Below are 21,345 nucleotides of genomic sequence, written 5' to 3'. Positions count from 1 at the left end.
TGGAAGGCGTTCGGCCACGTCCCTCGGGGAGTCCCGTGGGAGGTGCTTTGGGAATACGAGGTACCGAACCACGATATGGGCTGTTTGGTCCCTGTACGACTGTTGTCAGAGTTTGGTCCACATTGTAAGTTGAATTTGTTTCCAGTGAGGGTTGGACTCCGCCAAGGTTTCTCACTGATTCTGTTAATAACTTTTATGAACAGAATTTCTAGGCACAGCCAAGGCATTGAGGGGGTCCGGTTTGGTGGTCTCAACATTGCATCTCTGCTTTTGATGTGGTGCTGTCGGCCTCTTCAAGCCGTGATCTCCACTCTCACTGGAGCGTTTCGCAACCGAGTGTGAAGCGGTTAGGATGAAAATCAGCACCTTCAAATCCGAGATCATGGGCCGTAGTCGGAAAAGGCCCTCTCCGGGTTGGGGATGGGATCCTGCCTCAAGTGGAGGAATTCATGTATCTTGGGTTCTTGTTCACAAGTGAGGGTAGGATGGAGCAGGAAGCTCAGTAGGCGGATCGGTGCAGCGTCTGCAGTGATGCGGATTCTGTATCGGTCCGTTGTGGTGAAGAAGGAGCTGAGTTGAAAGGCGAAGCTCTTGTTTCACCGGTCGATCTACGTTCCAACCCTCACTATGGTCACGAGCTGTGGGTCGTGACTGAAAGAACAAGAGCCCAGATAGAAGCGACCAAAATGAGTTTCCTCCACAGGGTGTCCGGGCTCTCCCTTAGCAATAGGGTGAAAAACTCGGTCAACCGGGAGGGACTCAGAGTCGAGCCGCAGCTCCGCTGGGTTGCGAGGAACCAGTTGAGGTGCCTCGGGCATCTGGTTCGGATGCCTCCTGGACGCCTCCCTGGAAAGGTATTCTGGGCATGTCTCACAGGCGGGAGGCCCCGGGGACAACCTAGGACACGCTGGAGAGACTATGTCTCTTGGCTGGCATGGGAACGCCCACCAGTGGAGCTGGTTGAAGTGGCTGGGGAGATAAAAGTCTTGGCTTACCTGCTAAAGCTGCTGCCCCCACAACCCGACCACGGATAAGCGGTAGATGATGGATGGATGGATGACTTGGGCTTTTGTAATTATTTATTGGCTAATGAAAATTAGCACAGAATGTTCTGATAATTACTGTGTAGACCTTCAAACTCCTAATTTAACACGTACGGAGCGACAAAAATGCACACAAGCAGAGGGTTTACTCAGATGCACGTGCTCTGTAACAACAACTCCTGGAGCTTACAGTAGTTGGGGCCCTTCTCTGGCTCTTCTTCTTGCCTTTAATGATGCCGCATCTCATCCAGTGGAGCTCAGTGCTGGCTAGCGTGCTGTTGCGCAACGTGGCACTACACTGAAAGTTCTATGCCGTAAAAACTCATAGAATGATTGCTTCAAAATCCGCAATATAGTGGGGCACGGATGCTAGCGGGGAAACACTATGCGACTTTTGCCTTGGCGGAGGCATGTGTTGAGTTATTCCATGCCTCATGTTTCTCCATCCTCTCCATCCCGAGCCACTCTCATCCACAAGACACACAGTCTATCTCCTCTCTCGACACCCCCCAGCCTTAATTGGGAGTCAGGGAGAGCAGTGGAAATCGCATTAACGCGGGCCCTGTCTGGGCGTGCCATCCATCTTCTTTTTTATTACACCGCGCCGGGGCTGCCTGGGCGCTGCCGTTCGATTTGTCACCGGCCTCGTTCGCTGATAACAGGCATTTGTCATCGCCTTGCCTCCCTGTTAATGTCATCATCTCCTCCCTGACAGCAGCGGCCCTCCGCTGGGGAGCGCTGGCGACAAAGCACATCCGTCACGCGAATATTTCCACGGCTAAGGGGACCGTGCGCCGCAATAAGCCACATTAAAGGCACTTATGAAGGCTGCAGAGCGGGCCTGCGCACGCGCGTGTGCGCTTCCGTCAGACGCGCACGTGAGGAGTGTGCTCGTTAGTGCAGCATGAGGGGTGGAGGTGGGGGTAGACAGGGAGAGGAAGAGGTAATTTGTTGCAATTAATTACACAGTGAGTGTGGCTTTGTTGTGTGGGAGAGCATTTTATCTGTTGGACTTCTTCCTGCGCCAGCCTGTGATGCTATTTGGCTGATTTATCGACTGGGTCTGCCGGAGGCCTGCGCGCGTCACGTGTTTCATAATGCGCTAATTTTATCCGTGCAACTCATACGGCGTGTAGGCTGAGTGACAAGGAGCACTTTGTCGGGCAGGATGTTTGTATTATGTACAGCCACACTTTGTGGTCATCTCTCATGGACTGAAACACTTCGTCATCCAGCGGCAATCCGGCAACTCCAAAGGTTGGCCCACTCCTCTCCTTTTTTTGGCTTGCCCTCCTTTTTCATTCGTTCTTTATGTGACAGCTGACTGTAGCAGAAACTGCTGAGATAAACATAGTTATTGGACCGCACGGTCAAACAGATAAAATTAGCTGATGTTTATAGCACTAGCGTATGAAGGGCCATCAGGGACAGGATTGAGGGTGACCTCTGACACACGACTGAAACACGAACATACACACATACAGACACACAACTGAAATGCTCTCACATGCGCTCCAACATTTTATTCCTTTTATGCACACTACTAAATTGCTCTCTCCCTGACATGGGTTTAAGACGTGGCAGGATATGAGACGATGTGACAAAGGACTTGATGGATTCACAACGCCACTTTCTACTACTCGAAAAGTGAAGCCAATGACGGCCATCTTGACCTGCCACTCGCAATAAGTGCACCTAACTCAAAAACACTAATTTTTCTGCAGCGTTTTCACATTATTTTCTGTCTAAAATTACACCATGTGTGGCATACAGTACAGTTGTACTATAAGTCTGACAGAAGTTCTACATGAACAGTTCATTGGTAAGAATGTGATTAGACATTTTCTCTTATATCACAATGATACTCAAACATTCGTCTGCATCATTATGTCAGAACAAAGAAATGAAAGCAAAGCCTATTAGGGGGGGAAAAAATGCTGCAAAATGTTAACCTAACCTCTCTAAGTCACAATTCATGAACTGAGATCATATTCTCTGAATAATTGATTCTTTAAGAGGCTCTCATTATTCCAAACAGGAATCATGGTGTAATACTGATGACAATGTTTTCAGTGAAAAAAAACAAAAGTTGTCGTTAACAAAGGCAATGCAAGATGGCTGCGCTCTGCCACTAGGAGCCAATTGTGAGTGCATCATATATACACCCGTGATACACGCAGACAATTTATACACAGGGAATGGGCCACAGGCGGAGACAATCCCCATAATGATGAGACACGAAGGCAGAAAGTAAAGCTTCTGAAACAAGAGGAAACAATTATTGCAAAATAAAAGCAAACATGACAACATGAAAGACAACTAAAAACTAAGAACAAACAACTAGCCATGCCACGCCCTCACCCTAACATCTTTTCTAATACACTACCGAAATTGTCACACACACATACAACTGAAACCCCCACACATACAATAGAAATGCTATCACACCCCACTAAAATGCTCTCACACAAATACAGTAGACTGAAATGCTATCACACACTAGTAAAATGCTCTCATACACTACTGAAATGCTCACATATACAATAGAAAAGCTATCACACCCTACTAAAATGCTCTCATTGTAAATGTTTGCATACAGTTGCAAAATGTTATTAGATTACATTCACAAATTTAGTTATTTTATTTAGATTGCCCTCTAGCCCGGATGTTGTTTAGCTGGGCAGATGTTACGTAGCGTGCGCCGCTCGGTATGGAAGTACAGACGAGAGCGGGAGGAGGGACGAGCGAGAGCAACACGTCAACAACAACAAATAAAGTTTCTGCATTCTACAACTTGTCATGGGTGTACACGGTAAATAATTACTGCATTTGAAGAGCATTATACTAAACAGTTGTACTTTGAAACGCTAGTTTGTTGAGCAAAGGTTAATTTGTTTATATACTGTAATTAAGCTAGCCAGCTCAAATTTAGCTATTGGCACATTAGCACGTGCTGTATCTACTATAAACACAAGGTTTGCACTACAAAAGATTTCGTCTTTGTTTCATAAAAGATCTTGGTTAATACTGATAGTATTTGCTATCATTGTGTCCACAATAAGAATGTATTGCTAAATATTTTGCATCAAATTGCATATTTGACTTTCACACTCAACTGAAATCCTACCACATACTACTGAAACACTCTCATAAACACTATTGAAACACATACACACTGCTGTCACATACTAAAATGCTCTCATACACACTACTGAAACTCTCACACATACAACTGAAACGCTACAGTATGACACTCTACTAAAATTGTCTCGCACACAACTGAAATGCTAGTTTAAGAGAACATTTCAGTAGTGTGTGAAATCCTTTCAGTTACATGTGCGTTATTTGTGAATTTCTTTAGTGACCCCCTCCACGTCTTACTTTCAGTCCTGGACACGCAAGCATGTGACAATATTTTTCGTACTCGAGTGTGTTAGTTCTGCAGGGGGGCCGACAGATGGATCAACTCGCCGAAAGGCAGAGAGAAAGAGATCCTTCAGTCTTCTGTGTGACTATCAACGTCATATGACACATGGTGCATTTGTTATCCAGGCTGCAGACGAGCACGTTTATGATAATGGCGGCTTTCACACACTGGGCGAGAGGAAAGTTGCGCAACACAATGTGAAGCAGGGGTGGACATCACGTTTTAATGTCTCATTTCCGTGCTGATGATGGAATAACATGGTTGGTTGGTTCTCATACATGTAGACCACATGATGTCTGTTGCGTGTTTGAATTTATTACATCAAATGTATGGTGTTAAAATTCAAATATGGCTTATTAGAAATGTTTTTAACATATGGCTGTAATACTTTCAGGATTTTTTACAAATCATTTTTCTGGGTGCTTCAGGGATTATTTTTTATGATCTGTTTTTGAGATAACGAATGAACAGAGTAGTTAAGTCCACAGCTGATGAATAAATAAATGCGTTTTGACCAGCCACTTGCAGTATTTCTTGGAAAGAGATTTTAGAAGCAATAAAAAGCTTAAAGCTGTAGAAATGGAGCATTATTAAGCAATAACGCTGGCCCATAGGCAAGTGACACAAAGAGGAGAATGCCAAAAAAGTTATAAAACATTTGAAACATTAATGGTTTATAAATTCTTAATTTTATTGAACAGTTCTTGTCTTTGGCTACACATTTTTTTTTCTACAAAGAAGTATTTTAAAACACCAACAGGCGTGCTGATAAATAACTCAAGACATAAAATGACTACTACAGTAGCCACAATATCCATCTCTCTTAAATAAAAAGAGACAAACATCACATTTGGAGCGTGAGAAAAGAACAAAAAAAAAAAAGTTCTTTTTTTGTGAAGACATTCAAAGTGCACACTGACACTACAGTGAGCATGTCCCCTCTGAGGTGTCATATTTATATACAGGTACGTACAGTATGATGTGAATGCTCATGAATGGTCAGGGGGTGCGTTCAGATATGCGCAGGAAGGGCCGTGGAACAAATTTCCTGCATAAATGGCGATTAAAATGCTTGGACACTTGATTTGAGACGCACTGCCATGTGACCTTGGAGTCACACGCTGTATAAAGAAGATTCTCTTGAAACGTTGTTGCTTGTAAAACACAAGGACAGTCACATGAGTTGAGCCCATACTGCTTTTGCCTTAACAAAAACTTTTTTTTTTTTATACCTCTGTCATGGTGACATCAGACCAATGTGAGCAAGTCCACCTCTTACTTTGCATCCTAATGGCCCAGCGTCCCGTAGCCGTTCATGAGAGACATTTTCAGTTGTCCGTTAGATGTCAGCTCCTCTTCAAGGATGTTGTTCTTGGACGCAAACATCTGACTGATTTCCATGAAGGTTTTGTTCCTGGTCTCGGGAATGATGAAGATGGTGTAGATGGCCACTCCCAGGCAGATCACACAGAAGATCAGGTAACAGTAAGGACCAGTTGCCAGCTGTAGAGGACATATAGGAAGGAAAATAAATTAGTGGTGTCAAAATTAATGTGTTAATTTTGAGTTAATTTAAAGTTCCTTTAACGCCTCTAATTTTTTATTACGTGATCAATGACCGCCCCTTACTTGGAAAGCCTGTACTGGGAGAATTCCAGTCGCAACACAGCAGACAGGTCGATGTTAAAATTTAGACCTAATAGATTTAATAATAATGCATATATTTGTGGAGACTGGTGTCTATGGAGGACCAAAATTGCCAAAATAAATAAATGACTAAATAAATAAATACATAAATAAATGTCTACAAGTGAAAATAAAGGCGGATATAAAAAAAAAAATATAAAATTAGAAAATTGTATTAAAAAATATATATAAATGGAAATAAAAAGAACTACGGTGTGTATATATATATATATATATATATATATATATACTTACATAAATAAATACATTTGTATTTAATTTTTGAATTCTATTTTTTGTATCTGTTTTTATTTTCACTTTTATTTATTTATTTATTTATTTATTTATTTAGTCATTTATTTATTTTTTAATTTTGGCAGTTTTGGTCCTCAATAGGGGTCAAGTTGAGTTTTACAATTTTAAAAATGAGCAATAGTTCACAAGTTACTTCATGTTAAAGAAGAGATAGTTCTCATTAATATGAAAAGAAAAATGCACTGCGTTGTCACCGTCTTACAAATGCAATTATGCCATCTAGTGGCAGAAAAATCACACTCGTTTTTTACAGTACTTTACATCTTTTTAATTTGAAATTCAATTTTATGAATTATTATGAAATTGCTGTCAATGACTACAAGATGGATCCATATTTCTATTAGTTGAACATTTTTTGCACTTTTATGTTAACAAGAGTATGTAAACGTAAAAAAATATTAGATATATTTGCGATTAATCGTGAGTTAACCACTGAAGTCATGTGATTAATTACGTAAAAAAAAAAAAAAAAAAGTTAATCGCATGACACCCCTAAAAAAACATCTCTTGAAGTGTGATTATGTTGAACTGCTGTCTTTATGTCTGGATTTGTCTCCCTCTCTTTCTTTCAGGGGTTAGGGGTAAAATTAATGTGACATATTGATTCCTGAAATATATTTTGTCTAATGTCAAACAATAATCTCTGTGCTGGAGCCTACACAGCAAATTCTATTGAAGACTGGAGCAGTTTGAGCGATCACGCTAACCAAGGAACACTTTTGCACGCCATGTCCGCCGTCACCAAGCCCCAGTTTAAATATCTTTGCTTCAGAGATCTGTCAAGAACACCTAAATGAATTTGTATTTACCATAACATTTGCCAATAAAGATCTTTGTTCAGTTTGATGTCAGACTCATGAAGTTCTCCAGGCCAAATCAAAACAGCTCCACGCAAAAAAACTGTTTAGATCGCAACTTTCACGACTCATTAAGAGTGTAAACATGAATGTGTTCCAACCTCAAGGAAGGGAAAGACGAAGCCAATGGTGAAGTTGGACAACCAGTTGAGACAGCCTCCCATCGTGTAAGCTGCTGGTCTGTGTGACTGTTTGAACAGCTCCGCAGTGATCAGGAAGGGCACGCCGGCTACAAGAGATTGTGAAAAACCTCAACGTCTGCAAAATGACAGCAAAGGTACTAGTACATTGATAAATACTCAAACAGCTTTCCATATAGGCGATTTAAGTATTTATTTGATAACCTTAATATCCATCTTAAGACAGATCAGTACACTAGTAGCACTATGTCACTAAGATTTTTTTTTAAGTTGTTCTACTAGTCCATGACCCTTGTGAGGAATAAGCGGTCAAGAAAATGGATGAATGGATGTTCTACTAGTGTGGTGAATTGAACTTGTGAAAACCAAGAGCGTTCTAGTACATGCAGACCTTATATTGAATGATTGCTCAATTGACTTTCCAAAGTATGTAAATAACCGACGTTACAGCAGCCACACCTGTGAATTAGTCAACAGCACAGCAGGTGCTGTAAATTTTAGCGGTAAATAGTTTTCCAGAAATCAAAACAGTAACATTTCTTCAGAAGAAGACAAGAACATTGTCATTCTTTTTTCATTATGTGTTTTATTTTGTGACGAGGACGTTTGCCAAGTTGGAAAAAGACCATAAGAAGAATACCTTAATCAATACTTGCTTTTTCCACATTTAGATTGTCTGTTGGCTTTAAATACACGATCCTTCATTGTTAAAAGTGAAAGCGATGAAGGAGAAATATGCATTTTCTCTCTAATGCTCTAACGTTAAGTATTACAAATGTCGCCCTCGTTATCTGCGCATGATAATTGCGCAGATGAAGGCTTAATATTGTCAGGCTAATAACTAGGCCGTAATTTGTCAACATCTGTGGTATGTATGGGAGGCGTCATGGCGCGTGCAGGCTTTAGTCTGACGGAAGCTGCATTCATCACGCCGAGCTGATGAACAATGAGCCATTAAAAGTCTAATTGCGGCAACACAAGCCCTCGTCTGTGTGCTGAAGTATAGATTTTTGCCTGCTTGACGAATGACGTTGTGTATGCCGGATTCTCCCCAATTCATCATCCTCGCAGGTCCACTCAACATGGCTCCCAATGTTGTAAATGATTGCCTCTTAATTCACTTCACTCAACTCTTTCTCTTGTATAAATGACTGTGGGAATGGATGTAGTGTGGCACTTAAGACTTCCTAATTTACAAGACTAATGAAATACAATATCTGTGTGCAGGCGAGAAGACGACGAAGAAGGAGGAGAGAGGGAGGTGATGGTGCAAAGCTGCATCATCAGCCTGTGTGTCCAGGAGGAGGCAGTGTTACCTTTCGCACTGCGCTAGACCCCGTAGTTGGGCTAAAATGATTTAGTTCAGTTTTGATCCTGCATTCATTTTAATCCACTGGCCAAAGTGTAAAAAGTAAAGCTCTGCTACATTAACTATAGGGGGAGCCTGTAAGTAATACAATAAAAACAACAAAAACTGGAAACAAACAACAGTGACTAAATGATGCTCTAATTTAGCATTTACCTGGACCGATGCAGAAGCCAGCAATAATCCCAACCACGCAGCCCACGCTGATGTAGCGCATGAAGGACAACTGGTCCTGTGATTGGCCGAACAAATGTAATATCATTTTACTATGATTCAATCGTTCATTCAATGTAAATGACTATAAAGTACAATAAGAAAATAAACGTCACACTAATTGATTGATGAAACTTCAACAAATTATCCCAAGCATTTCATTTTGTAGGTCTTCGTTGTAATAACAATAATAACAATAATAATAATAATTTCATCAACAAAAAATAAACAAAAATAATTTCCGCCAACGCACATTTTTCCACCGGTCTAAAACTACACTAGACTACACGAAAACCCTCATTAATAAACAATAACTGGGACTAAATCAATATATTTTCATTGACTAATGAAGACAAGACGAAAATGTCTTTCACGTAATAAAAACTGGACTAAAATCTATGGACATTTTAGTTCATCAACAAAAACGAGATGGAAATTACATGATTTTGGGACAGACAGGAGGTGGCTTCACGGTGAAAGGTTAAAAAAAAAAAAAAAAGTAAATTATAGTTATAAATTTACATTACTCCAACGGCCATAACGTTCCAACAATATTAATACGACTGCTAACTAATCCTGGCTAACTTACTAGCTCATAGCATGGAGACATAGTAGCCACTGTAATTGTGTGTCAAGTTGTTTTCCATCAAAAAGATGCGAAAATAGATGTGAAAGTTTTAGATCTAAAAAGGTTCAGTATAATCTGCAGACCAAAAAATATACAGGGGTAAAATGGTTATTCTGACGAAAACTAGACTAAAATCTTGACAGTTTTTGGTGACTAAAACTAGGCGAATAAAATTATGTTTTCTTGGACTAAAATAAAGACTAAAATGCTAGATTTATAGTCGACTAAAAATGGGCTAAATAAAAATGAGATGAGGTTGACTAACTGTGATAAAAACTAACAAGCGTGACTGAAATTGGACTAAAACTGAGACTAAATTTAAAAATGGCAGACAAAATTAACACTAAATAATAATAATAATAATAATAATAATAATAATAATAATAATAATAATAATAATAATAATAAAAGGGACCAATAGACTTTCAACAATAATTCATTTCATTGTCAGTAGTTATTATGGACTCTAAAGAATCATACCACAAAGAAATATAAAGTCCATAAATCATCTTAAAGTTAAAAACTCGAACTTAAGTGGACAAATAGGACGGCGGTGTACCTGGAAGAGGACGGACACAGTGATCCCGGCACAGCAGAGGCTCATGAAGATGTAACCTCCAATCATCAGCGGTCTTCGACCTACACGCTCAATTGTAAAACACTGCAAGGTGGGAAACAAGGTGCTGTCAATTCATGTGTCTGCATGTAACTGCAGCTTAAGTCATATATTCATCATTTCATTTTCTCAATCACTACATTCAATTTTATGTTTGCCGTTAATTGTCAATTAAATGTGGCAGGATGCGAAGCACGATAGTGATGCATTCACGTCACAATTGACAGTAGGATTTCTTAGCGTGTGTGCACTCACACCCAGCATTCCAGAGATGACCTCAATAGCTCCAGTTCCCACGGTAGTATACTGAATATGGGGCTCTTGAATTCCAGCATTCTTAAATATATCATTTGTGTAGAACCAAATCTGAAATTGAGAAGTGGAAATGAAGACATTGTTCATCAACATGTGGACAGCATGTGACAAGGGCTCACTTTGAAATTCATTTGTATATTGCCATGAATCATATTTTGCTGATGCAACATCTACCGCTGAGGCACTGTGGACAAACTTGTGGTGGGTGTGATTAAATGTCCCTGTTCTGATTAAGTAACCGAGTCAAGCTGCCATGCATGCATGTACACACTTAGATGAAACGGAGAACAAACAGAAGGAACGATTAAATGAAACCAATTAAATACAATAATTCCATAATTAATAATTGTCAATAAAATGCGATTTAGGACTCCATCTTGAAGTTTTCGACTAATCTCATTGTGGCAGCAGGATGAAAAGAGCAGCCAGTGGGCGCTACAAACAGCTCCTGGGTCGATGTCATCCCTCAAGGTGCAGTACAAGGGAGGCACCTTGAGGGCTCCCGACACTTTCCTGCAACCACTCAGCTGAATCTTCTCAACTAAGACCCAACTGTCGTCTAAGCTCCACTTGGATCCTGTTAATAATCTTCCTGTCAGGGAAAAGGTGAGCTGAGCACTGCTGTGAATATCATGAATCTGAAGGTCACAATCCAGAGTTTAACATCCAAAGTGAAGGGTAAACTGGGGAAGTTAATCTCATTCACATTTTATACCCATCCTGGTTTGGTTTGTAACACGTCCAATTAAACGACAAAGTAGTCCGTAAAATGGCAGATGGAGTCTCCACTTCAAAACGTTTCCGGTATCAACGTTATCTGGTCGTTTTTGAAGTTCTGTATAGCTTATGTGAGTTACACTGGACTGGTCGTCAGCCACTCACAGAATGTGAAATACTTGACTTGTTGGACCAGTGGTGTCCAAACTATGGCGTCCATTTTTCAGTGGCCCGCGACATATGCTAAAAATGGCATTTGACTCAGTTGACTAAGAAGGGAGGGTATCGAAAAACAGGTGCCATTAAAGGTTACTTTAGTTAACTAAAACTAATGAAAAAAAATCAACCTAAAATTTAAAAAACAATATTGTTACTGAAATAAAATAAAAACAAAAATGCTTTTAAAAAAACGAAAACTAACTGAAACTACATTTTATGTTTACATAACTGAACAGAAACCAGGAACTAAATACAAGCAAAGCAACGAGATAATTAGAAACACCTGGTCATATAACACAAGTGGCTGAGGGAGCTGATTGTTAGACACAGGGGCTGACAAACATGTGGACACAAAACCATAACGAGAAAGACAAAAACACAAAAAAACAAAATATAACATAATGCAAAACTAAATACGACACTAAACAAATACGGATCATGACACTTGCTTAGTTTTTAATTTAGCTTAACATATGCTGATGACCCTGGAAACTCCTTACAATTTCTGTTTTAATTTTTTAACAAAGCTGTCTAAATTAAAAGTAAAAAAAAATGATTCTAAAATTTTCTCTTTTACTGCAAATTAATATCAGTTTGAAATATCGGTTATCGGCTCCTACTAATAATCGGTATCAGCCGTGAAAAAAACATATCGGTCCTTCACTACTAATTACATACAGTACATAAATTCTTCCCATTCAGCTGAGTTTTGTTTTTTATTCCTTTTGTGTCATCAGGTACCCAGCTGATGTAATAATGGCCAAAGAAGGAGATAAAAGTCACTGACATCAAGTCCTGCATCCTCAAACTGTACACTAAGCAAAAGAGGGAAGGCTTGATGACATGTATCAAGAAGATGGTCCCCAGTGATGAACTGCAAAGTGAATGCCTCAGGAAAGAGAAACCCCGCGACGACAATACAATGAACAGGAACCATCGTAGCGAGGGAAAGCCCTGCGCTGCATGTACCACTGACAGAACAGGCCGATACGGAGATACAGATATGGTCAGGTTTTGCCTCTCAAGTAAGCTGTTATGGCCTTTAACCTGATAAGTTGTTAAGAAAATAAATGGATGAAAGTCGCATGTGTTCATTATGAATGCTTGAAAATGTAGAACACTCTATGTTCACGTTCCGCTGCTGCAGTCTGAAACATCTGGGACTGGCAGACCCGGCGGGGTGCACCCCTGCTGGGAGTTTATTCTAGCACGTGAACAGATTCCACTGGCACAGTGCAGTGTGTGTAGATGGGTCAACCCTCCAATGGGCTGCGAGAGGAGACCTGAAGATAATGATGCGTGGTTGTTTGCCCCCCTGCTTAGTGGGACTGTGATGTATGGACAGGAAGGCGTACAGATTGCCAAAACAACTGCACAGCCTTTGTACAAACATGAGCGAGTCAATGCAAGTTTCCCCGACTCACCGCATCAATGCCAGACAGCTGCATGCCGATGTTGACCACGACGATGGTGATGACCTGCCAGCGAACGCATCGGTCCATGAAGAGCCCGCACACGGATACAGTCTGGATGGAGGACAAAGAGCGTTGCTCCTCCTGCATCTCCTCCACCTCCAACTGGATGTTGCCTTTCGCACGGAACCACTTGAGAGCTGGAGGACACAGGACATGGCGTCTGGTAGTTGAAGGAACAATTTGATTACAATATACTACAATCAATGAGATTGGTTATCAAGACAAATAGTGATGCAATTCTAGGAAATTAGGAAATTACTTACGCGGCACTAATATGTCACTCACAGCTATGGAAGCTCATTCCCAGTAAAATAAATAAATAAATACATAAAATAAATAAATAAATAAATAAATAAATAAATAAATAAATAAAATTAAAATAAAAAGGGGGAACTTTTTTTTTCCCCTCACTATCAGATGCCCATTTCCACCAATGGGGGATTATTATTATTATTATTATTATTATTATTATTATTAGTAGTAGTAGTAGTAGTATTAGTATTAGTATTAGTATTAGTATTATTAGTAGTATTATTATTCTATTTTTATTTTTATTTTTTTACACCATCAGAATCAGCCAGTGATTTTTTTTTACATTTTTTTTTTAACACCATCAAAATTTGCAAATGATAAAAAAAAAAAAAAAATCTTTTTTTTAAGAATCCGCCAGTGGCTGTTTTTTTTTTCCTTTTTTAATTTTTTTATTTATTATTGTTATGATTGTTATTATTGTCATTATTTTTAGGCGAAGACCAGAACCCCATGCGGATAGAAAAGGTCTTCAACAAAAAAACAAAAACATTTTTCAGTAGGGGGAGGCTGTTTTTTTTTTTCATTTTAAAAATTTATTATTATTATTATTATTATTATTATCATTATTATTATTATTATTATTATTATTATTATTAGATTCTGAAAAACACAAAATGTTTTTTTCACTGGCGGATTCTGGCTGTGCTAAAATAAAAAATAAAACAATAAAAAAAAGAATTATAAAAAAAAATAAAAAATCCAATGGGCCTCTGCCAGTGAAGAAAATAAATTTTTGATTTTTTTTTTTTTTTTTTGTTTATTTGTTTTTTTTACTGGCGGCAATGAGCTTCCATACACAACCGTAATGAGGACAACAGAAAATTTCAAACCTGCAATGGTGGCATGAACATTTCCCTTTTCTATCAACAGGTACCGTGGGCTCTCAGGAAACCATGGCAACAGCAACAGCTGGACCAAGGTTGGAAATACTATCAGGGACATGAGCAGAGGCCAGTGCTCTTCCTGGAAACAAACATACAGCTCAAACTTGACTGCACATATACTTTCTACTCCTGTTGAACACCACTATTGTCAATACCTTTCCCATCAGCTCTTGGAGGCCCAGAACCTGAGCAATGAAGACCCCCAGACAAATGTGGATGCTTGGAATAAGACCCAGGAAGCCTCGCAGATTCTTGGGGGCAATCTCACCAAGGTACATTGGCACCACACTGAGACAGATACCTGCCCATTGAAGGCAGGGAGAAAAAATACAGTATACAGCAGGGCCTTTCACTTAAATGTGTTGATATTTGACTTACATTTAAAAAATGTTAGTTTAGTTTTAGCAACCCAAATAACACAACAAGCACAACATTATCAACCAATTTACTGAATTATTTTAAGGATGTTGATTACTTTTTGAATATTCAGGGGACATTTAGGCCTACCAGAGTGTACTCCAACAATGAAGCGCCCAATGATAACCATGGCTGGCTCCCTCCATGCTCTGCTGAGGCCCATAAGACCTCCCCCAATAAACACGAGCAAAGTTGTTCTCACCAATGTCCCCTTCCTATTTAGACACACACATTTGGACTCAATTTAGATTTAAAAAAAGAGGCGTTTCTGTAGCCGTCGAGTATGACACTTAAAACACAAATACACTAACCTTCCATACTTGGTTACAAGTCTTCCCACTAGCAGGGCTCCTATCATTCCACCGATTGCAAAGATGGACACGGTGAGGGAATACAAGAGTGTGAGGTGCTTCTCATCTGGAATCCAGCCGTAAGATTCTTGAAGTGACTCATTGTAGAAATGTTTGATGTACTAATGGAGGAAAAGAAGTTAATGCTATTACTGTAGTCAACACACCAAGCATTGAAGATTTTACAGGATGGATGGATGGAATGATGGATGGATGGAATTCAGTTAAAGTTAGTAAATGCACAAATAGTTCAGCAAAATGAGTGTTACATGGGTGCAAACCTGCATACATAATAATACATGAATAATTGAATTGCATTGAATAAAGAAAAATCATGCTGAATTGTTGTGCTTTATTGCTGGCATCAGGACAAAGCCTTGTGTCTCCAAATTCATCACTTTTCAGGTCACTCCAAAAATGGCATGTTCATTAACTTTGCAACATCAAAGAGAGCAAGGTGTTTTCAACACCTTAGATTGCTCATTTATTCATAACAATGACATCCACACACGGACTAACCAAAAACTTAGATTTTTTGAAAAAATATCATTTGCGAGGTTTTGACCCGACGCCAGTGATATGCTTTTTTTCTGCAGTGCTGGTTAAAAATTGCACTACTGCTGCGTTTGAGGCAAGTGGGAAATTGGACGTTTCCAACTTCAAACCAGGAACTGTGCACAGGATCGGCTGGATCGCCCCCTTGAACGCGAAAATCCCACTTGCGAAGTCGGGAAAAAAAAGGACCCCAACTTCGCCGACCGACTTCAATGTGACGTCATTCTACAATGGTTTCTCCTTTGGAAACACATACTGTCAATGGTAAAACACAATTTACTCGAGTATAATACTAGATAGCTTTCTTCATTCATAAACATTTGACAGTATGCCGCTATCTTCCCGCATGAAATGATACGGTCAAGTCAAGTCAAGTCATCTTTATTTATATAGCGCTTTCAAACAGGTGAACTACTGAACCTTATGGGATGCTTATTAAATAAGATAAATACATAAATTAATACAAATTGTGAGAATGCAAGTTTGCTGAAGATCAAAATGTGTTTTGACGACCAAAACAAAAAAACAAACAAAAACAAAAATGCAGCGCTATTTGCCATCTTGGTTAGTTATTAACTTTCACCTCGAACTCTTACATGTCGGGAAAAGCCAACTGGGATAAATCCGACTTCCGACTTTCCTTGAATGCAGCATACATGTCAAAATGTGAGATGACCACACGTATTACATAAAATAAAACCTGAAAACTGATCATTTTGAGTGGTCTCAATTTTTTTCCCAGAGATAATGTGTTGTCCTTTGTGAATGTAATGTTTTGTTGAAATTACACCTATTAAATGTTTCACTTTTTAACAATGTTGAATGAGGATGAATAATAAGTCAATATTGCCTTGAAAGAATCACTAGAACAAAAATACTACTGCACACGAAACAATGCAACAAATGGCTTTCCAAACTACCAAAGCAAGTCACTCATAATAATATGTATACAATACTGTTGTGTATGGGCCTGGTAAGTAGGTATAGTAGCTAGCAGAATCAAGTGATCACTGTAATCGACTAACCAACTAACAAACCATCTAACTAACAAACCACTTAAGCCTAACCAGTTACACTATGACAAAATCATTTTTGTTTGCCATCTATTGTCTGCTGTATGATTGCGATGCTCTGTTGTTAATTTTTTTTTACCTTTGAGGCACACATCACAATCTACCACTTTTGTCTAAGCCTTGTTGTGCTCCATGAGAAGATGTTTGAACACAGCAAGGTAAGGAAAGTTTGTTTGTAGAGCACGATCTGTGCAAAGGGTGGTTCAAAGTGCTTTGCAGCTGCATAAATTGTAGGAAGGCAAATCAATCACTCAAAGAACATAAAAATAATCAATTCATTACATTACATTACATTACATTACAAGATCAAGGACTGCAGAGTACAACCCTAATTCCAATCTCGTTGTGGTGACGTAAATAAAAACAGAATACATTGTGATCTTATCCTTTTCAATCTACTGCAAAAACAAGATATTTATTTTTCATACTGATATTTTATTTACAAATGTTCTCTCATGGGCGGCACAGTGGTTGACTGGTTAGCACGTCCGCCTCCCAGTACTGAGGACTCGGGTTTGAGTCCAGGTTCTGGCTTTCCGAGCCCAGAGCCAGCTGAGATAGGCGCCAGCACCCCCCGCGACCCTTGTGAGGAATAAGCGGTTCAGAAAATGGATGGATATTCTCTCATTTTGAATTTGATGCATATAACACATTCCAAAAAAGCTGTGACAGGAAACAAAAGACTAAAAACGTTGAGGAATGCTAAAATAAAATACCTGTTTTGTATTGTATTGTTTTTATTTACATTTGATTTTATACACATCCCAACTAAATTGGAATTAGGCTTTGCACTTTCAGTTGTCATATGCCCAGCTAACATCGGACTGTTTTCATCCTTAAACTTTGTCAGAGTTGACAGAATTGTCTCACATTTTGTGGAAGACGATTTCCGATTTTAGCGGGAGTGAATAGTGTGTATTTCAACCTTTTGTGGTAACATGGCACTTTGACACTAATGTTTGACTTACAAAAGACTATACTGTATTTGATGCAATATCCGCAGTGAAATATAGCCGATTTAACATCTTGGTTTATGCGTGAAGACGCACAATGCATTCATTCTCAGAAAGAAACATTAGCAATCTATTGTGCAACAAAACTGTGCTTGTTTATTATTCCTCTAAAAGCAAATGGGCAAATCCACTTTATGGACTTAATCAATCTGAATGGGGCAATTAGACATGCAGGAAGTGGACCCACTGTATGTTGGTGAAAAAGAGAAGGGGCTCAACTTTCAACTTTGTCAAACTAATTGAATTAGTAATTGCTGCAACAATTTTTGTGGGCAGGATTTCTTTGTTTTGCACTGCACATGAGCGAGGCAATTGTGTTGTAGTTGACTTGCATGATGACATCTGTACAGTAAGCATGGGTTAAGTTCCCATTCAGGGATTGTGTGAAGGTGTCATTCACTTAAATCTTGAAGGACAATTGAGGGCAATGCCTCATTTTTAAAGATTCAATATTCAGGGTGACAGGGAAGTTGGAATTGATCCCATTCGACTGAGGTGCTGTATGCCCACACAGGACTGACCAACTGCCAGTCACAAGGCTGAATGCACTCCTGATCTGGAATTTAGCCTGTGAACCAAAACATTTTCTATAGTATACACACTTGATAACAACTTTGATAGCACAGTATCATCTGGAGATGAACTGAGGTCTGCAACACAAATAAAATGTGACTTGGACAATACTGGTGCCACAAATGCAGAATTGTCCCACAAGTCACATGTACCGTGATTAAAGCTTTGTCCTAACCCCATTAGAAGCATGTCAATTTGTAATATTGCATGACGTGCAAGGTCTCAGGGATCTTGCTCTAGACTGGTGGATAAAAACAAAAAGATGCTTCTTTGTGTTTAGCTTCGTCACAGACATTTTATACACAGTTGTTTTATATAGCAGAGGGTCGGATATATTTTATCCATGAAGGATTTTGTAGATTTGCAATCAATTCAATCGCACGGTGATGACCTCAGAGATGAAGTCTTGAGATTGACAAATGATCAGTCCAAGTTACACAGTAAATTCTGTAGTCTAAATTTGACTCTATTAGAGTCAATTTTGTCTCTATTTAGATAAGGACCAAATAGACTCAGTTTTAGAGTAAACTAACTTCACAATAGGAAGAGAGTAAAATAAAACATTGAAAAAAATAAAACTCATTCAAGGGTTAAGGTTCAAACTCACGACCTTCAGCTCTATAGAATTTACTGTGTCTACTCCACTTCAGTCAACAGGGATATGCTCCAGCATCTCTGTCACCCTGAACTGGATAATGGCTGCAGCGACAAAAGTCTAAACAATGACTCAGCAAAATACTGTAAATCATAGTACAATATAATACAATGTTACATTTAGCGCTGCACACCAACAGCTTGCTTCAGAGCGGGGTGAAACGGGAATGTTTCCCTGCTCTCTCCGGTTGAGCAGCGTTTCAAATCCAGCATTGAAGGGTTGATCAAGGCACATGATGGAAGTGCTCTTCAATTTAACATGCAAAGCCACATGACCCCCACATGATAATCGGATACATCAACGTTTGTTTCAAATGACAACATGCAGAGTTGGTTCATAACAGAGGCACTTGAGACATTCCAAGAGATTTTTAAAAGAATGTAAACATCTGTCGTAGTGATAGAAACCTGCGCAGGCGAGTTGACCACAGCAAGATTGAATCCATACAGCATGGAGCTGCCAAACGATGCCAGAAAAGCCACTGCCAGCAGTGACTTTGTCAGGTTCTGAGGAGAGGACAGACAAACATATACATATAGATTTTGTATTTCCACATTTGTTTGTAGAGAGGAACCCTGAAGTATTTGTGCTGAAGTCTTAAAAATCCATGTGGTCCATTTCACAACTTAAATAGCTTTGTGATTCACGAACACGTTTTGTTTGCCAAACAGTTAAAGTAAGTGCTAGCTAGTTTGTCGTTTGAAAATCAAAAACAATGAAAAAACAAGTACTTTATTTTAGGTTAAACATGAATAAAATGTGGTAAACTAAATATATACAGGTCAGTGGTCTGCATCAGGTCACTTGGAGTTCAGAGGTAAAAAATAAATAATATAAAAACTCAGAAAAACAGAAGTTGATGCTCTGTTTTTTTGGGGGGGAAATGTTCTTTTCCTGTTTTTTGGATTTTTTTTCTGTTTGCTTTTTAAAAAAAATAATTTTCTCCAGTTTTTCTGAATATGTTTTTTTAAATTATTTTTTTATGACAGAAAAAAATATTCAGTAAAACAGAATATATATATATATATATATATATATATATATATATATATAAACAGAAAAATAGGAAAAAAAACATACTCAAAAAATAAAGCTCCCCCCCAAAAATTAGTCCGAAAAACAGGAGTTTTTTTTGTTTTGTTCTTCAGACTCATCATCGGAAGAACAATTCTTGCATACGTAAACAGAGTTGCCAGAGCTGCATTTTTCACTGGTCCATTCTTTGCATATGTGACAACAAACCCCAAAATGACTGAGACAAGTTGCCCCAAACTACCATGTTGGCTAATACTTGCTCTAGTTTAAAGCTACCTTAAAATAAAGCAGTGACTGAGGCATAACAAGATGCCTGAATCTCTCCTCTAACGAGTCCATATAATTTGCTGCAAGAATTTGTCTATGTATGACGCCTGTTTCAAAATATATGAAGGTGAAAATGTTTACTTTGGGTTGTGCAACACAGATAACTGGCGCTCATGTCATCTCACAATGAGCTATTCTCTTCTCAGACAGTACACAACCCCTGACCATTTATACCAAGAAAACTAGTATTCCACTTTTTCGTTGCACCCTCTGGTGGAGAAGAAAATTGCAATGTGACAACTTACCTGTGATACAACTAGCCCCGGTCTCCCTACATCTGTGATCTTCACTTTTTTCCAATCCAAAAACATATTTGTGATTTTCACATTTGTTTGTGGATCTGAAAAACATGTGAAAATCGCATGTATTTGTGGATACCAAAAAGGTGAAAATATAGAATTTGTGTGAATAATTTCGAGACAAATAATTCCCCATATTTTTCCCCATTCCTGTTTGTTTCTAAATAGGTAATATTCTTCTGAGCACAAATAAAGCCGTTCTCTATGTTTACTAAGGGAATTTGTTGAAATCCACCAAAGATTATTTAATAAAAACTGTGAAGTTAAAGTTGTAAATAGAAAGAATCAGTTTAGTGATATTTCAGTACTCACCGAGTTGAATTTAACCTTGTTCAACACCAACAGCTCCTCCACCATTTCGACAGTGAAAAGAAAATCCCCCCGTGAGAAATGAGGAAAATGCACTTGTGTAAATCTTTATAAACTTTGTTAGGGCACGCTCACTTGTATTTTTCCCCGCCGCTGTGACACATCTGGGGGCGTGTTGAGGGCGGAAGCTTGTTCTACTAATCGACTCCAAGCTGCCCGGCACACGCTCATGTCACGTGACACAACAGGATGCCACTAGTATAGACAGATGAAGAAAGAATAAGATGTATTATTATTAAATGAATGATTATTTGTAGACCAGTTAAGTGAAATTAGATCATTTCCTGTGGCACAGTGGCTGGGAATCACTGGACTTATGTCATCAAAATTCATGCCAATTTGAAATTTTGAGCACCAGAAAATTATTGCAGTACATTACAATGCTCATTGTATCTTCTCAGTTGTTGTCCGTCAATTAGGCCAAGAAATCCTTCTCCGCTGGCCTCACTATCAGAAGCACTGACTT

The 21,345-nt window shown here is 38.9% G+C and overlaps 1 protein-coding gene across 1 annotated transcript; it reads right to left on the bottom strand.

The window, feature by feature from the left end:
• Positions 1-5,199: 5,199 nt before the first annotated feature.
• slc2a15b (solute carrier family 2 member 15b) lies at positions 5,200-20,867 on the bottom strand. The gene is made up of 12 exons (XM_077525357.1): positions 20,823-20,867; positions 19,257-19,355; positions 14,942-15,102; positions 14,721-14,845; positions 14,369-14,514; positions 14,160-14,292; positions 12,967-13,154; positions 10,547-10,657; positions 10,235-10,336; positions 8,991-9,066; positions 7,430-7,557; positions 5,200-5,973 (listed from the first exon to the last, which is right to left on the bottom strand). Exons 1-12 carry the CDS (start codon positions 20,865-20,867, stop codon positions 5,758-5,760), a joined length of 1,530 nt encoding a protein of 509 aa, XP_077381483.1. The 3' UTR covers positions 5,200-5,757.
• Between the last annotated feature and the right edge of the window lie 478 nt (positions 20,868-21,345).

This window comes from Festucalex cinctus, chromosome 6, assembly GCF_051991245.1.
Source record: "Festucalex cinctus isolate MCC-2025b chromosome 6, RoL_Fcin_1.0, whole genome shotgun sequence".
Lineage (NCBI taxonomy): Eukaryota > Metazoa > Chordata > Actinopteri > Syngnathiformes > Syngnathidae > Festucalex > Festucalex cinctus.
The sequence above is the reverse complement of the archived record's forward strand: the minus strand, read 5'-3'. Positions and strand labels throughout refer to the sequence as shown.